Source organism: Saccoglossus kowalevskii, chromosome 2, assembly GCF_978046115.1.
Source record: "Saccoglossus kowalevskii chromosome 2, keSacKowa6.1, whole genome shotgun sequence".
Classification (NCBI taxonomy): Eukaryota; Metazoa; Hemichordata; class Enteropneusta; family Harrimaniidae; genus Saccoglossus; species Saccoglossus kowalevskii.
In genome coordinates this window covers 19,603,625-19,617,682 of record NC_140642.1, presented here as the reverse complement: position 1 = coordinate 19,617,682, position 14,058 = coordinate 19,603,625, and the positions used below count along the sequence as shown (strand labels likewise).

At 31.8% G+C, this 14,058-nt stretch overlaps 1 protein-coding gene across 1 annotated transcript; it reads left to right on the top strand.

The window, feature by feature from the left end:
* The first annotated feature begins 3,499 nt into the window (after positions 1-3,499).
* LOC144361501 (uncharacterized) lies at positions 3,500-12,145 on the top strand. The gene is made up of 6 exons (XM_078013474.2): positions 3,500-3,689; positions 4,893-4,983; positions 5,543-5,665; positions 7,124-7,201; positions 9,942-10,057; positions 11,800-12,145. Exons 1-6 carry the CDS (start codon positions 3,542-3,544, stop codon positions 11,940-11,942), a joined length of 699 nt encoding a protein of 232 aa, XP_077869600.1. The 5' UTR covers positions 3,500-3,541; the 3' UTR covers positions 11,943-12,145.
* The last annotated feature ends 1,913 nt before the right edge of the window (positions 12,146-14,058 follow it).

The following is a 14,058-nucleotide window of genomic DNA, read 5'->3' as shown; positions in this document are numbered from 1 at the left end:
TACTGTAGACCAATATGAACTATGATTTATCATTTACAAAACATAAAACAATATTCACTAGATGAAAAATTAAGACCACTTATTGGAGATGCATGATAAATACATGCTTTTACCTGAATGAATGTACATCTACATATTTTCTGCTACTGTGAAACACAATAGTTATATATGACTGTGTAAAAACATTATGTTAATTAATTTTCTTGTTAATTCTCTTACTTTTCTTTCTTTAGATTTGACTTTATAGTCATATTTTCTGCTGTCATCTTGAGTTTTGTCCAACTATTAAGAACCGAAAGTGGTTAGTTACAATCTACTAAACATTCCCAATAAACATTTCTGAGTAAAAATGTTGAATTTTTTATATTGTATTTTATTCACTTAATTTTGATGTAACAATATTACCGGTACAATCTAAGGAAGTGTAAATCAAGTTAACATTTATAAATTTTTTTTACCCATTTTCTCAAATTAATCTGATCAAACTATATATCTACATCTGACAAAATAAGTTTACAAGTTGCGTTCAAGCAGCTTTCTTCTAATTAGAGTGAGTCATAGCCCATAGCACAAGTTCTGATTCTACTCTGAATACGACTTGCATAGAAGTTGTGGTGTGATATCTTCTACAGCGTCTTGAGCCTCTACTTACATCCATTTTTAATCACATTGGTCACACACATACATTTATTATATTTCTTTTATTCACCTGTGTAGCATTAGTGGCTGAACAGACGCTAGATGTGCTTATGGTGCTTCGTGTTATGAGATTGTTCAAACCATTAGGCAATCTAAAACAGTGAGTTAATATCCAGTTATGCTAACGCATAAATCTTTATCACAACATTCATTTCAACATTTTGTGTAATATTCAATGTTCAGTTACATAATCAATATTTTGACCATTTTTGGACATTTTTTTCAACCATTATATACTAGAATGACTTTTAATTGTGTACAAAGACAATACACACAATATCAAAGAAAGCTTAGAAATAACTCCCGTGTGCTGGGAGTATTAGAGACACAGTAAAAATTAATTCAAAATTACTTTTACTTGAGATATTGATGGAAAAGCTGAAAACTAATTATGCAAATCAGAAAATTAAAATGAACAGAGTGTAAAACTAATAAGGTCTGCGCAATGTAACAGACCATCTATGTACCAAGTTTAATTGAAATGTGATCAGAACCAAATAATTATGAATTATTATGCTAATTAGGTAATTTATATGAACAGATTTCAACCCAAAACTGATCATATTTGTACATTGTCCTAGAGCATTATGTACAAAGTTTTATTTAAAGGTTATGATTAGTACTCGAAATATCAGTGAAAAAGCTGAAAATTAAATAATTATGCAAATAAGTTAATTAATATGCACAATTATTTACCCCAAAACTAATCAGATTTCTGCAGTCTAGGAGGATCTATGTACCTAGTTTCATTGAAATGTGATGATTAGTACTTGAGATATACATGAAAATCCGAAAATTTACTAATTATGCAAATTAGGTGATTAATATACACAAATATTTATCCCAAAACAATCGCTCTCTGCATAGTCCTTGAGTAACTATGTACCATATTTTATTGAAATGTAATGCTTACTACTTGAAATATCAAAAGCTGAAAATTAATTTATTATGCAAATTAGGTAATTAATATGTACTGATATCACCCTAAAAACTACTAGGTCTGTGCAGTGTCCTATGAGATCTAGGTACCAAGTTTCATTGAAATGTGATGATTAGTAGTTGAGATATCAGTGAAAAAGCCGAAAATGTACTAATCATTATGCAAATTAGGTAATTAATATGCACGAATTTTTACTAAAACTAATCAAATCTGCGCATAAGTTCAGAGCATCTATGTTCCAAGTTTCATCAAAATTCAACGAGAGGTTCTTTAGATATCAGTGGAACAGTCATGGAACAGCTAAAAATGAGCTAATTATCATGCACATTAGGTAATTAATATGTATGGATTTTTACCAAAACCTAATCAAATCTGCGCATTGGCCCAGAGCATCTATGCACCAAGTTTCATCGAAAACCGATGCATGGTACTTGAGATAGCAGTGGAACAGATGGACACACACACCAGTGGCTAATCCAGAGGGGGGGCCATGCCCCCCCCCCCCCAAAACGCATGACGATTCATATTATCTGGATTACGCATAGCTTCTCTGTGATTTTCGCTCTGTATATCTTAAGCGAAGCTTCCCCCCCCCCCCAATACATTTTGCTGGATCCGCCACTGACACACACACACACACACACATACAGCGGGTAACTGCGAAGACTCCTATTGTGTGCTTCGCACACGGGAGTAAAAAATGTTGGGACTTATAAACAACACTGAGAACACAGTTGAAAAATTGAATTTTTTTAGACAAACACTTATTCTTTGTCTTCCGTTTGCAAAGCACACAATGGGAGTCTTTGCAGTTACTATGTCTGTCTGTTCCACAATTATCACATGAACCACTGGTATATAGATGCTTTGAGACAATGCGCAGATCTGATTAGTTTCGAGTTGAAATTTATGCATAATGATTTCCTGATTTTCTACCTATATCTCAAAAAACAATTATTGCATTTCAATACAAGTGCCTGGGAACAGTGCTACAGACCTGGTTAGTTCTGGATTGAAATTCATGCTTACTAATTGCATAATTTGCATATTACCGGATGCATAATCATCCCTGTGTACACAATTTTCACTCAGTAATACAGGAATTAAAGAAAATGTATAAAAAAACTAAAAAGAACTACAGCAACACATATTTCTTCAATGTTGGGGTTTTAATTAGAAGACAACTTTATTAAAAGTTATTTTGCTGTGAAAAAATAGTTAACAAATTATTGTCCATATAGACATATGACACATATTAAATATGAATTGACATACCTGGAAACGTCTTTATATTCTAGCTTCTCTGTTTTGACCATGACAATACGAAATATACTTCCATCACTGCTTACATACGGAGGAGTCATTTTTGTAAGTATACCAGTATAGTACTATCATAGATTACTGTAATTGTGTCCGAATAACGGCTTTCTTGGATTTCTTGTTAGGACTATATTATTTGTGTGACTTTCAAGCAAAAACATAATGATTACTGTCCATAATAAATACATATGGATAACAAAATTAATTAAAAATTTTGAGATTGTCGCCGTCTGTAAAAAAAACTCAGTTCCTTAATTGTTCAGACGGCAATTTTAAATAGAAAACTGGTCAAAGTGCATACAATCAAGGTTTTTAATCATTTGATAATTAGTTGCTTATGGTTATTACATTTCTAATTTTGTTGATCCATTGGTTTAGCATATTCAGCTGTTTTATTAGCAAAGTACAGGTCATGGTTAGAGAACTGCAAATATCCAAAAACTGGCATAGTGTTCGAGGATGCTATTAAAAAAACAAATTTTGTTTTCTTATTAGGTCTTCTATTACACATTTGCTATTTTGGGAATGGAATTATTTAACGGTAAGTTTGACTATTATGGCTACCCCGATGAGAACGGCACAATGCCAGATGGACAACCACTATATTGCGGAAATGAGAAGCTGAAAGATTCTGACTTCTGGACTATGCAGTATTGTAGTAATAATTTCAACGATATAATGAGATCGTTTGTATTGCTGTTTGAGTTGACCGTCGTTAATCAGTGGCATAATATCCTTTTTTTTAGCTCCGCTGTTGACTTTGTCGAGCGGAGCTTATCATATGAGTGATTGTCTGTCGTCGTCCGTGTCAATGTTTTACTTTTTCGACTTCTTCTTGAAAACTACAAGCCTGAATTCTTTGATACTTGGTGTATATGTACCTTGGGTAGACCTCTCTCAGATTTGTTCATTTCATGATCATATCTTCAATTCTCTAATTTTGGTGAATATTTTTGTCATTTTTGGTAAAAAGTAATATTTTTGACTTCTTGTTAAAAACCACAAGTCTTATTGCTTTGATAATATACATATAGGTAATACATGTGGACCTTTCTGAGATTTGTTCATTTTGTGATGATATTCTCAATTCCCTAATTTTGGTGAATATTTTTGTAATTTTTGGTAAAAAGTGATATTTTCGATTTCTTGTTAAAAACCGCAAGTCCAATTGCTTTGATATTACATATATAGGTACTACATGTGGACCTCTCTCTGATTTGTTCATTTTGTAATGATATCTTTAATTCTCTAATTTTGGTGAATATTTTTGTCATTTTTGGTAAAAAGTGATATTTTCGACTTCTTGTTAAAAATGACAAGTGTAATCGCTTTGATATTATTACATATATAGGTAATACATGTGGACCTCTCTCAGATTTGTTCATTATGTAATGATATCTTTAATTATCTACAGTTAATTTGGTGAATATTTTTGTCATTCTTGGTAAAAAGTGATATTTTCTTCTTGTTAAAAACCACAATCAGTTATGGTGAAAAATGATATTTTTGAATTTTTGTTGAAAACAGCAAGTCCCATTGCATTGATACTATGCATATTGTTCATTTTCTAATGATATCTTCTGTTCTATAATTGAAATGTGCATTGCAAACAGCGGAGCTATCTCAGCCGAGAGGCTGCTTGTTTTTAAATTTTTCAATATTCATGGGAATAAACCCTAATTTTGTTTTTACTCGAAACATTTGGCTGTTATTGTCCAAATCTTCTGAAGAAAAGTGCAGACTATAAACAAGACTATTTTTATGATTTACGATGAAAATAGGAACTGGTGGTGAAAATAAATAAATAAATAATGAGAAATTTAAATTCAGATTATGAATATAGAAAATTATTTTATCAGGCTTGTAGTAGTTTTTTAGTTGATTAAACATGTCTTGTGTATCTGTATATTTTGTTTCTTTAACATCACTGTACTCTTGGCATCTGGATATGTATTGACGACATCAACCTGGGCAAGACTGTTTTTTGTTGTGTTTCATCTCTCTGTGGTTATCGTTCTCATGAAGTAAGTTAATACACAACAATTAATGCATTGTTTCAGTTGCATGCTATATTGCATTTTTTTATTGGCAAACAAAAATTTGTGTTGAATTTGTCTAAAACTGTTAATCTTTTTTTGATTAATCTGTTAAACGTTTTTTTGTCATTTTAATGTGAAAACAGTGTTGAGACTGATTCTACAAGGTCTGGGAAGCATTGACACATCGACTGCTTATATTTTACTATAATGATGCATTTCTACTTGTACAACCAACTGTTATGCTTCTTGGAGTTGGCAGTGGATGTCTTCAATTCAATTTGTTATTTCCCATAATATGTATAATTTTATGGAGATTGCAATAGAATTTATAGGAGAAAGTAATGTGATCACTAATCAAGTCCAGTTGTCTGCTTCATTATGCAAATACAGTTGTGATAGTGTGCACTGTTTTATTACGACAATAAAGTAATAACTAATATATTACAAAAACTGATAACTAAACTAAGATAGTCTAATTTATGTGAATTTCATGATATTTTTGTGATTGTCTTGACAATAAAGATAATGAATTATATCTTCCCAGTATTTTTGTTGCATTTGTATTGGAGGTATTCATCTTACGATATCAACTAAACATTTCTGGTAAAGGAAAACACGAGAATGCAATAGTGAAGAAGATTGCTGAGATGGGTTTTCACATGCAGAAGTAAGTTGACATGTTTTTCTTAAATCCTTAATTAATGATTTTTGCTCAATTATTGCTGAATGTGCATTATTTATTATTATACTCTGAAATCTTAATATATACAGGAAATGAGACTTTTACTTTTATTTATTGTAATTTTGACTTAAATTTACTTTAATTAATTTCTGATAAGTTATATTAGTATGAAATACATCAAGAAATAATAATTAGTTTCATTCCCTTTAATCTGCAATACATCTAAGATTGTCAATTTGTAAATATTTTGAACTGTAAATGATTGGATATAAATGTGAATATAAAACACTACAGTTGATTTGTGCGCCTTTTGTTTTTTCAACCTACTATAGAGGGCGCTAACACACCAGAAATCATACATTGCCTTTTTGCAGCAGCTTTCTATATCCCGAATGCTATATATATATTAATTTCTAGCATGACAGATACATGCAATTAAGTTTAAGAATGATATTTTCTTTGTTGATTGATCAATCAAAAAAGGAACATGATCTGCATAATAAATACAGGTAAAAAGTTGAGTATAAGTGTGCCAAGTTGTGATTGAAATGCAACCTCACTAATTTCTCAGAAATTGTAAAGCCAATAAGCTCTGCATCATTTTAATACTTTTAAAAGTATCAATTGAGCACTGCTTGTTGTATGACTTGAGCTATAAACCAAATTTCTCCATTTATAGTCTCTATACCTGGTGACCATAATGTTTAGTGCACAACTTGCTATATTTGGCAATTATCCCGAATAGACCATTTTCCGTTCACTGCGAGAATCACGCGTTATGCGTGAAATCGAACAAAAAAACAGGACAAACAAAGGTCATAGCGTCGTAGTGGCGTCAAACATCGCATGGGATTCGACAAACGCGAAAGTATTTCGGGGACATTTTCATGCTTAATCATGTGCTGCCCACATTTCATGATAGGCAATTTCGATTAAGTAAGGGTATTCCGAAGCAATATTCCTCTGTCGAAGATCTATCAGTCGATGTGAGTTACGAAATAAAGAAATTCTAGTTCAAAATCAAATTGTACGACTTTTGTGGCAGACGTTCGACGCACGTCTTTCATACGTCTCGCGAGATCTCGCAATTGTACGGAAAATCACCTATTCTGTGTTACTTCACGATTCCAATTTATCTGCATTTTAATTCAATTCGCTATTAATTTATACCATGTAGAAATTGTTAAAAAAAATGCAAATTAGCTCATTGTTTACCAAAGAAGACCCCAAAATGTTACTGAGAATGAAATGCCTAAAAATAAATGAATACTTATAAAGCACATCACAGAAGCGTTCCACAAAACCAGTTCAGTGTAACATGTCAATACACGTTACTCATACAAAGTATATATTTATGGTCACACTGAAAGTATTCATTGGAATTATTTTTTTTATAAAACTAAAAAATGTATCCAATTTTTATTTCTATATTTCTTTCAAAAGAACTGATTTAAATGAAACTATTGTTGCCATACAGCTGGAAAGAAGAAAACAAAGGCAAGACAACAACAATAAGCCATTGTAAAGCTAAATGTTACACATCAATGTAGTTTTATGTTAATTAAAAGTTCTGAATAGTAAAAATATATTAGATGTTCTGTAATATCAATTCTGTCTATAATTAATTATCTTTAATAATTTGTAGTTTAACTTTTGTCTCTTTAAAGTTGTATTCCCACCACTGCAAATCTGTGAGGTACCACACCCACTGACCAATATATAACACAATCAAATGTTTGTTATATTGGAGAATCTTAAAGGAGCACTTCCAGTTATGCCTAATCTCACAACAAATTTACTTTCAGGAATAAAATAACAATGGATAACAAAAGATAGATTAACATTGTAAACAACCTAAACAATAGTGTCCCATGATTCTTTGGTGCAATCCATGGGATTGAGCGGTTCTCCTTTAACTGCAGAATAGAAAATAATCTAAATTTGTAAACAATTGACACTCACAGCACTACGAGGCTTTGTTTGTCAGTTACATTGTAGAAATGTTTGTCTAAAAAAGAAGACTCTTTAGTACTCTCAAAGGGAAATGATTGGGAAAGTGTGGCCAGGATATCTACTATTAATATTATAATAAATCATATTTTTTAGCTAAAATGTAATCTTACACACATTATGTCTTTACCTTTCTGTGGAGTGAAGTTTCACATATTTGCAACGTGGGAATGCAGCAGTATCAGTAGTATTCATAGAGATTATAATTATTTTATGTCTATACTGTCTTCTCTTATCAATATAAATTATATATATACATATATTCTATTTATATTTATATTCTATTTAATTGGACCACCTGAGTTTTGCTAAAACAATATTTTTTTTATTTTCCTTCAACCAATACAACCACCTGGAGGGATTGCGGTAATATTAAAAATGTCACAGTTGATGTATCGTCATGTTATGTTATGTTCGTCCCACACTATTTCCTGTTCACTGCAAGATCCCGTGTTATGCATAAAATCAAACGTAAAAACAGGACATACAAAGGTCGTAGTGGCGACTAGCATCGCATGGAATTCGATAAACGCGGAAGTATTTTGGGGGATATTTTCATACTTTAAATGATAATGTGTTGTACAGATTTGATGATGATCAATTTTGATGAAGTAAGGATACTCAGATGCAATATTACCCTGTCAAAGGTCGGCCTTTCATTATGAGCTACAAAATAAAAAAAATTCAAGCTCAAAATCAATTTGTTTTTTTGCAGTAGACATTCAGTGCTCATCTTTCACGCGACTCACGAGATCTCGCAGTTGAACGGAAAATCACATATTACACTGAACTACAACAGTGATGTTAAAAATACTAATGTGTTCTGTATAGTCATTACAAGAACATATATATAGAATATAAACATTGATGTAACTGTGAAGGCATTAATGTTAACAGAAATTTAAGCTCTTATAATAGTTAAACTTGTACATGTTTTTTTTAAATCTGGTAGAAATTCTTCCTTGTCACCTTTTATTAAAGCGGGAGGGTCGTCACCTGCGCACACACAGGAATTGAGTTCCAAGTGACTATAACAACACACACTAAAAACGCAAAGGCTCATGGGTAGACACTTGTTTGTAAACAATGACACGCTATGGCCATCCGACGCTTGTGCAGGTGACGACTCCCCTGCTTTAAAGTTATTATGTTATGTCTTAAATTGAATTCAAACTTTATTCAAACTGCTTGCTTCTCTGCTGTTTCTAACTACCGGTATCATGAAATGTTACAAAATATACAGCTATTCCAGGCATTTTATAAACAATGTTGATTTCGGTATTAAATGTCAAAATTGGAAAAACACAAAATATACTTGTAACAGAATTATGCTAGTAAAACATTCTAAAATTGTCTGTTCTGTCACTTGATGACAAAAAAACTGTTAAGACCCTGAAATATAGTGTAAAATATTTTATTTTTGCTTGGAATTAATTTTCGCTATTTTTTGCTCAAGGAAAGGAAAGATTTAGTGAAATAAAATCCAGCGAATATACCATTTTCCCTATATTTTACATTCAACTTGTCAAAAATCAGTGAAAATAAATTTCATACAAAACACCTAAAAATTTTATTCAGCGAAAATTAAATCCAGCTAAAATGAAGTATTTTACAGTAATAAATGTAAATTCTTCTGTCTGTAATAACTTTTTCTTCTTGATAATTTGTTTGTGTCCCTCAGTCAGTAGATATAGTCTTGATTGAAATTGTAGACTTTGTATTACTTGGACTGTTCACATTCTGATTCTTACAATATACAGTGAATATAATCTGACTGGAAAAAATGTGTATGAAATACAGTAGTGTTTGGTATGCACTGCTGGATTTAGTTTGATGTATGACACCATGAACCAGTCCATGTTAATTATCAGATGTTTCCCACAAGTGAACAAGTCTTGCAATTTATATTGTGACTTAATACTATAGAACAATATGTAATTAATTTGTAATTTTTTTAATATTGAATCAAATTTCAAATTCCAATTTCTTAATATTTGATAATATCTGTCTTGCATATGATCACACAAGCACATGCATAACTAATTTCTACAATGATGAATTTAAAATAATACATCAAATTTGACCTAAGTTGTCATTTTTTAAGGGTAGATTTGCACGATAATTTACAAAAGTCTTGTAAAATGCATGTGCCTATATATGTGTGAATCATATTTATATGAAAAAAAAAAACATGTTTTTCTTACTAGTGACCCTACTAAACCTTAATGCAAACTTTATAACCTTTTAACAGGAGTCAGAGAATTCGAAAGAGAAGAGAAGACGTAGATGACTTAGTGAATAACATGGAAGAGGGAAATGAACTTCCAAATATTGAATCAGGACTCAGATTCAGATTGTCCAAATCAGGTAAGTACAATTTACCATTATGTAAACTGAACTTTGTATAAAGTAAAAACCTGTCTAAACTGAACCCTGTGTAAACTGGAAACCTGTCTAAACTGAACCCTGTGTAAACTGGAAACCTGTGTAAACTGAACCCTGTGTAAACTGGAAACCTGTCTAAATTGAACCCTGTCTAAAGTAGAAACCTGTCTGAATTGAACTATTGTAACATGGAAACCTGTCTAAATTGAACCCTGTGTAATAACTTGAAACCTGTGTAAACTGAGCCCTGTATAAAGTAGAATCTTTTCTAAACTGAACCCTGTATAAAGTAGAAACCTGTTTCATCTGAACCCTTGTAATATGCAAACTTGTCTAAACTTGAAACCTGTCTGAACTGAACCATTGTAATATGGGAACCTGTCTAAACTGACCCCTTGTAATATGGGAACCTGTTTGAACTGAACCATTGTAATATGGGAACTTGTCTGAACTGAACCATTGTAAAATGGAATTCTGTCTAAACTGAACCCTGTGTAAACTGGAACCCTGTCTAAACTGACCCCTTGTAAACTGGAACCCTGTCTAAACTGAACCCTGTGTAAACTAGAAACCTTTCTCAAATAACCCCTGTGTAAACTGGAAACCTGCCTAAACTGAACCCTATGTAAACTAGAAACCTGTGTAAACTGAACCCTGTGTAAACTGGAAACCTGTCTAAACTGAACCCTGTGTAAACTGGAATTCTGTTTAAACTGAACCCTGTGTAAACTGGAAACATGTCTAAACTGAACCATGTGTAAACTTGAAACCTGTCTAAACTGAACCCTGTGTAAACTGGAAACCTGTATAAACTGAACCCTGTGTAAACTGGAAACCTGTCTAAACTGAACCCTGTGTAAACTTGAAACCTGTATAAACTGAACCCTGTATAAACTACAAACCTGTCTAAACTGACCCCTGTGTAATAACTTGAAACCTGTCTAAACTGAGCCCTGTGTAATAACTTGAAACCTGTCTAAACTGAGCCCTGTGTAATAACTTGAAACCTGTCTAAACTGAGCCCTGTATAAAGTAGAATCTTTTCTAAACTGAACCCTGTATAAAGTAGAAATCTGTTTCAACTGAACCCTTGTAATATGCAAACTTGTCTAAACTTGAAACCTGTCTGAATTGAACCATTGTAATATGGAAACCTGTCTAAACTGACCCCTTGTAATATGGGAACCTGTTTGAACTGAACCATTGTAAAATGGAAATCTGTCTAAACTGACCCCTTGTAAACTGGAAACCTGTCTGAACTGAACCCTGTGTAAACTAGTAACCTTTCTCAACTGAACCCTGTGTAAACTGGAAACATGTCTAAACTGAACCCTATGTAAACTAGAAACCTGTCTAAACTGAACCCTATGTAAACTAGAAACCTGTCTAAACTGAACCCTGTGTAAACTGGAAACCTGTCTAATCTGAACCCTGTGTAAGCTTGAAACCTGTCTAAACTGAACCCTGTGTAAACTGGAAACCTGTCTAAACTGAACCCTGTGTAAACTTGAAACCTGTCTAAACTGAACCCTGTGTAAACTTGAAACCTGTCTAAACTGAACCCTGTGTAAAATAAATACATATTAACACTGAACCCTATGTAAACTAGGTACCTGTCTAAACTGATATTTGTCTGTGTGAAAAAAGAAAACCTGTGTAAATTAACTCATTGAAAACTAAATGACAAATATTTTGTACAAATTTGATTTCTTCACAAACTTCAGGTATAAAGAATGTTGAAGTTCTCCTCCAGCAATTATTTGAAACTGAACTTGATGAAGATGGTGAAGAAGACAATGTAGATTTGGATGATCTACAATCTCAGGATATATTTCCTAACCCTGTTACAATGGACAATACAATATAAATAAAGATTTATGGGAACAAATTTGTAACTACATCATTGCCATTGATCTGGGCAATTCAGGTTGCCATAGTGACAGACTCCATCACTTTTACATTAAGTATAAGTTTGTAGGTGGAGCCTGTAAAATAGAATATACAGATTATTCATTAACCAACTGTTAATTAGCATTCATCTGAATAGGTGATTTTTCATACTTACAGATATTGAATTATGCATAAAAGGGACAGAGTGAACGTCTGGCACAAAAAAACAAATGATTTGATTTTTAAACTTAAATTTCATGTTTTATAGTTCAATGTCAAAACACCAAGCTTTCAGAGGGTGACATGATGTTGAGATACTCTTTAATCTATTGCACATTACTAAATGTGAAAGAACCTCAAATGATGTGATGGTACTAAGTGGTCATGTGACTGAGCATGTCATGGGAACACTTATATCATGTGATAGGTACAAATCATATCCCAATATAATGCAACAAATTCAAAATTAACAAACAGATGTAAATACAAATACAGTGATGCCGATAAATATGCAAGTACAATAAAATATTTTAATTTTTTATTTGATTATAATTGATATGTTAAATGCCTTTCATCTTTGATATACTGATCCCGCTGTGCAGTTATTTTCTCATGAAATTATAATTACAAGAAACATCATTATGGAGGAGCATCTAGAAACAAATAAAATCACTTGTAATACATCTTACTTGTAATACATCTTACTTATTGACATTTTATCTTTTGAATTCCATAATTTTTCCATCCAATATTTTGGTGCAATATACATTTTTATGTATTTTTTTATCATTTTGTATAATTTTTTTGTTAATTCTGGACCAATTGGACGTAATTTCTCATTGGCTAATCTTAATATTATAAAGATAAAATTGTGAAAAGGCACTTCAAAGGTTAACAAAATACGAATGTAATCGAACAAAGTACAACTGCATATTAACACATTGTTTGTTGAAGCCATTTGTCCACATTCTTATTGATTAACTGTGAAGTCTTTCAGCAGGCGATGCGTTACGGGGAAATTATGCATCACTGGAATGTACTATATTAGCATTACTATTATTTTCATAATTTTATATTTGAAATTTACACAGAGACACAGAATTTTGAAAATAATAAGTGTTATGCAATCTTCCACTCTGATTCTATAGAATTTATTTATATACATTTATTTACTTATCTTTTCCATAATATTCTCGATGAATTTTGTAACATTTTAATCAGTATTACCCGAATTACTTTGTTTTATATTCAAAGAATGTTCGTCCATTTCTGCTCAAAAAGACATAAATTATCTCTTATGTAGTAAATATTTGTTTTAAGTATTTACCAATATATTATATTCTTTAAAGCCATATCGAGATCACCATATTACTACTGATTCAAGAAAAGCCATGAAGTTTTAATTGGAGTATATATAATACAAACCAACACATAAATAAATTTGCTTGTCAAGCTATATAAGGGTGTTATCATCACGCAGCGCATATTCAGATTTCATGTAAATAAACAATGTATTTTAAACACATTGTATACGTCGCTATGAGTCACATATTGAACAGGACGTGCAGTGATGACCAGTGTCCTTTAATATACTGTAAACCCCACAGATTGAGGGAAATCACAAATTATTTGGTGGGTCATCAGAATGTCAGCTGTTTTTTCCCCCAAATCTGTTTACTTGTTATGATAGGAATTATTGGTTTTTGATCAATATTTGGTGAAATATACCCAGTCTATTACTATAACTACTTAATGCTTTATTTATATGAATATTCATATATGTGCATTGTTTATGCACACGACTATTAAATGGTTATGGTGCATGTTTGTTGTTCTTGATAGTGTAGTGGTTGCTCCATCTGGAATTGAACACCAAATCCATGGATCAACTTGTCTGTCTCCTAAGAGGTTGGGTGACATTTAGCAAGGAGGCCAAAGTTACTCAAGAGTTAAGAACCATGTAATAACATTAATACTGTATTTTAGTTGGAATAAATTTTCGCTCAAAAGACTTTTCGGGTGCTTCGTATTGAATTTATTTTTATTGACTTAAAATAAGTTGAATGTAAAATATAAGAAAAAAAGGTATATTC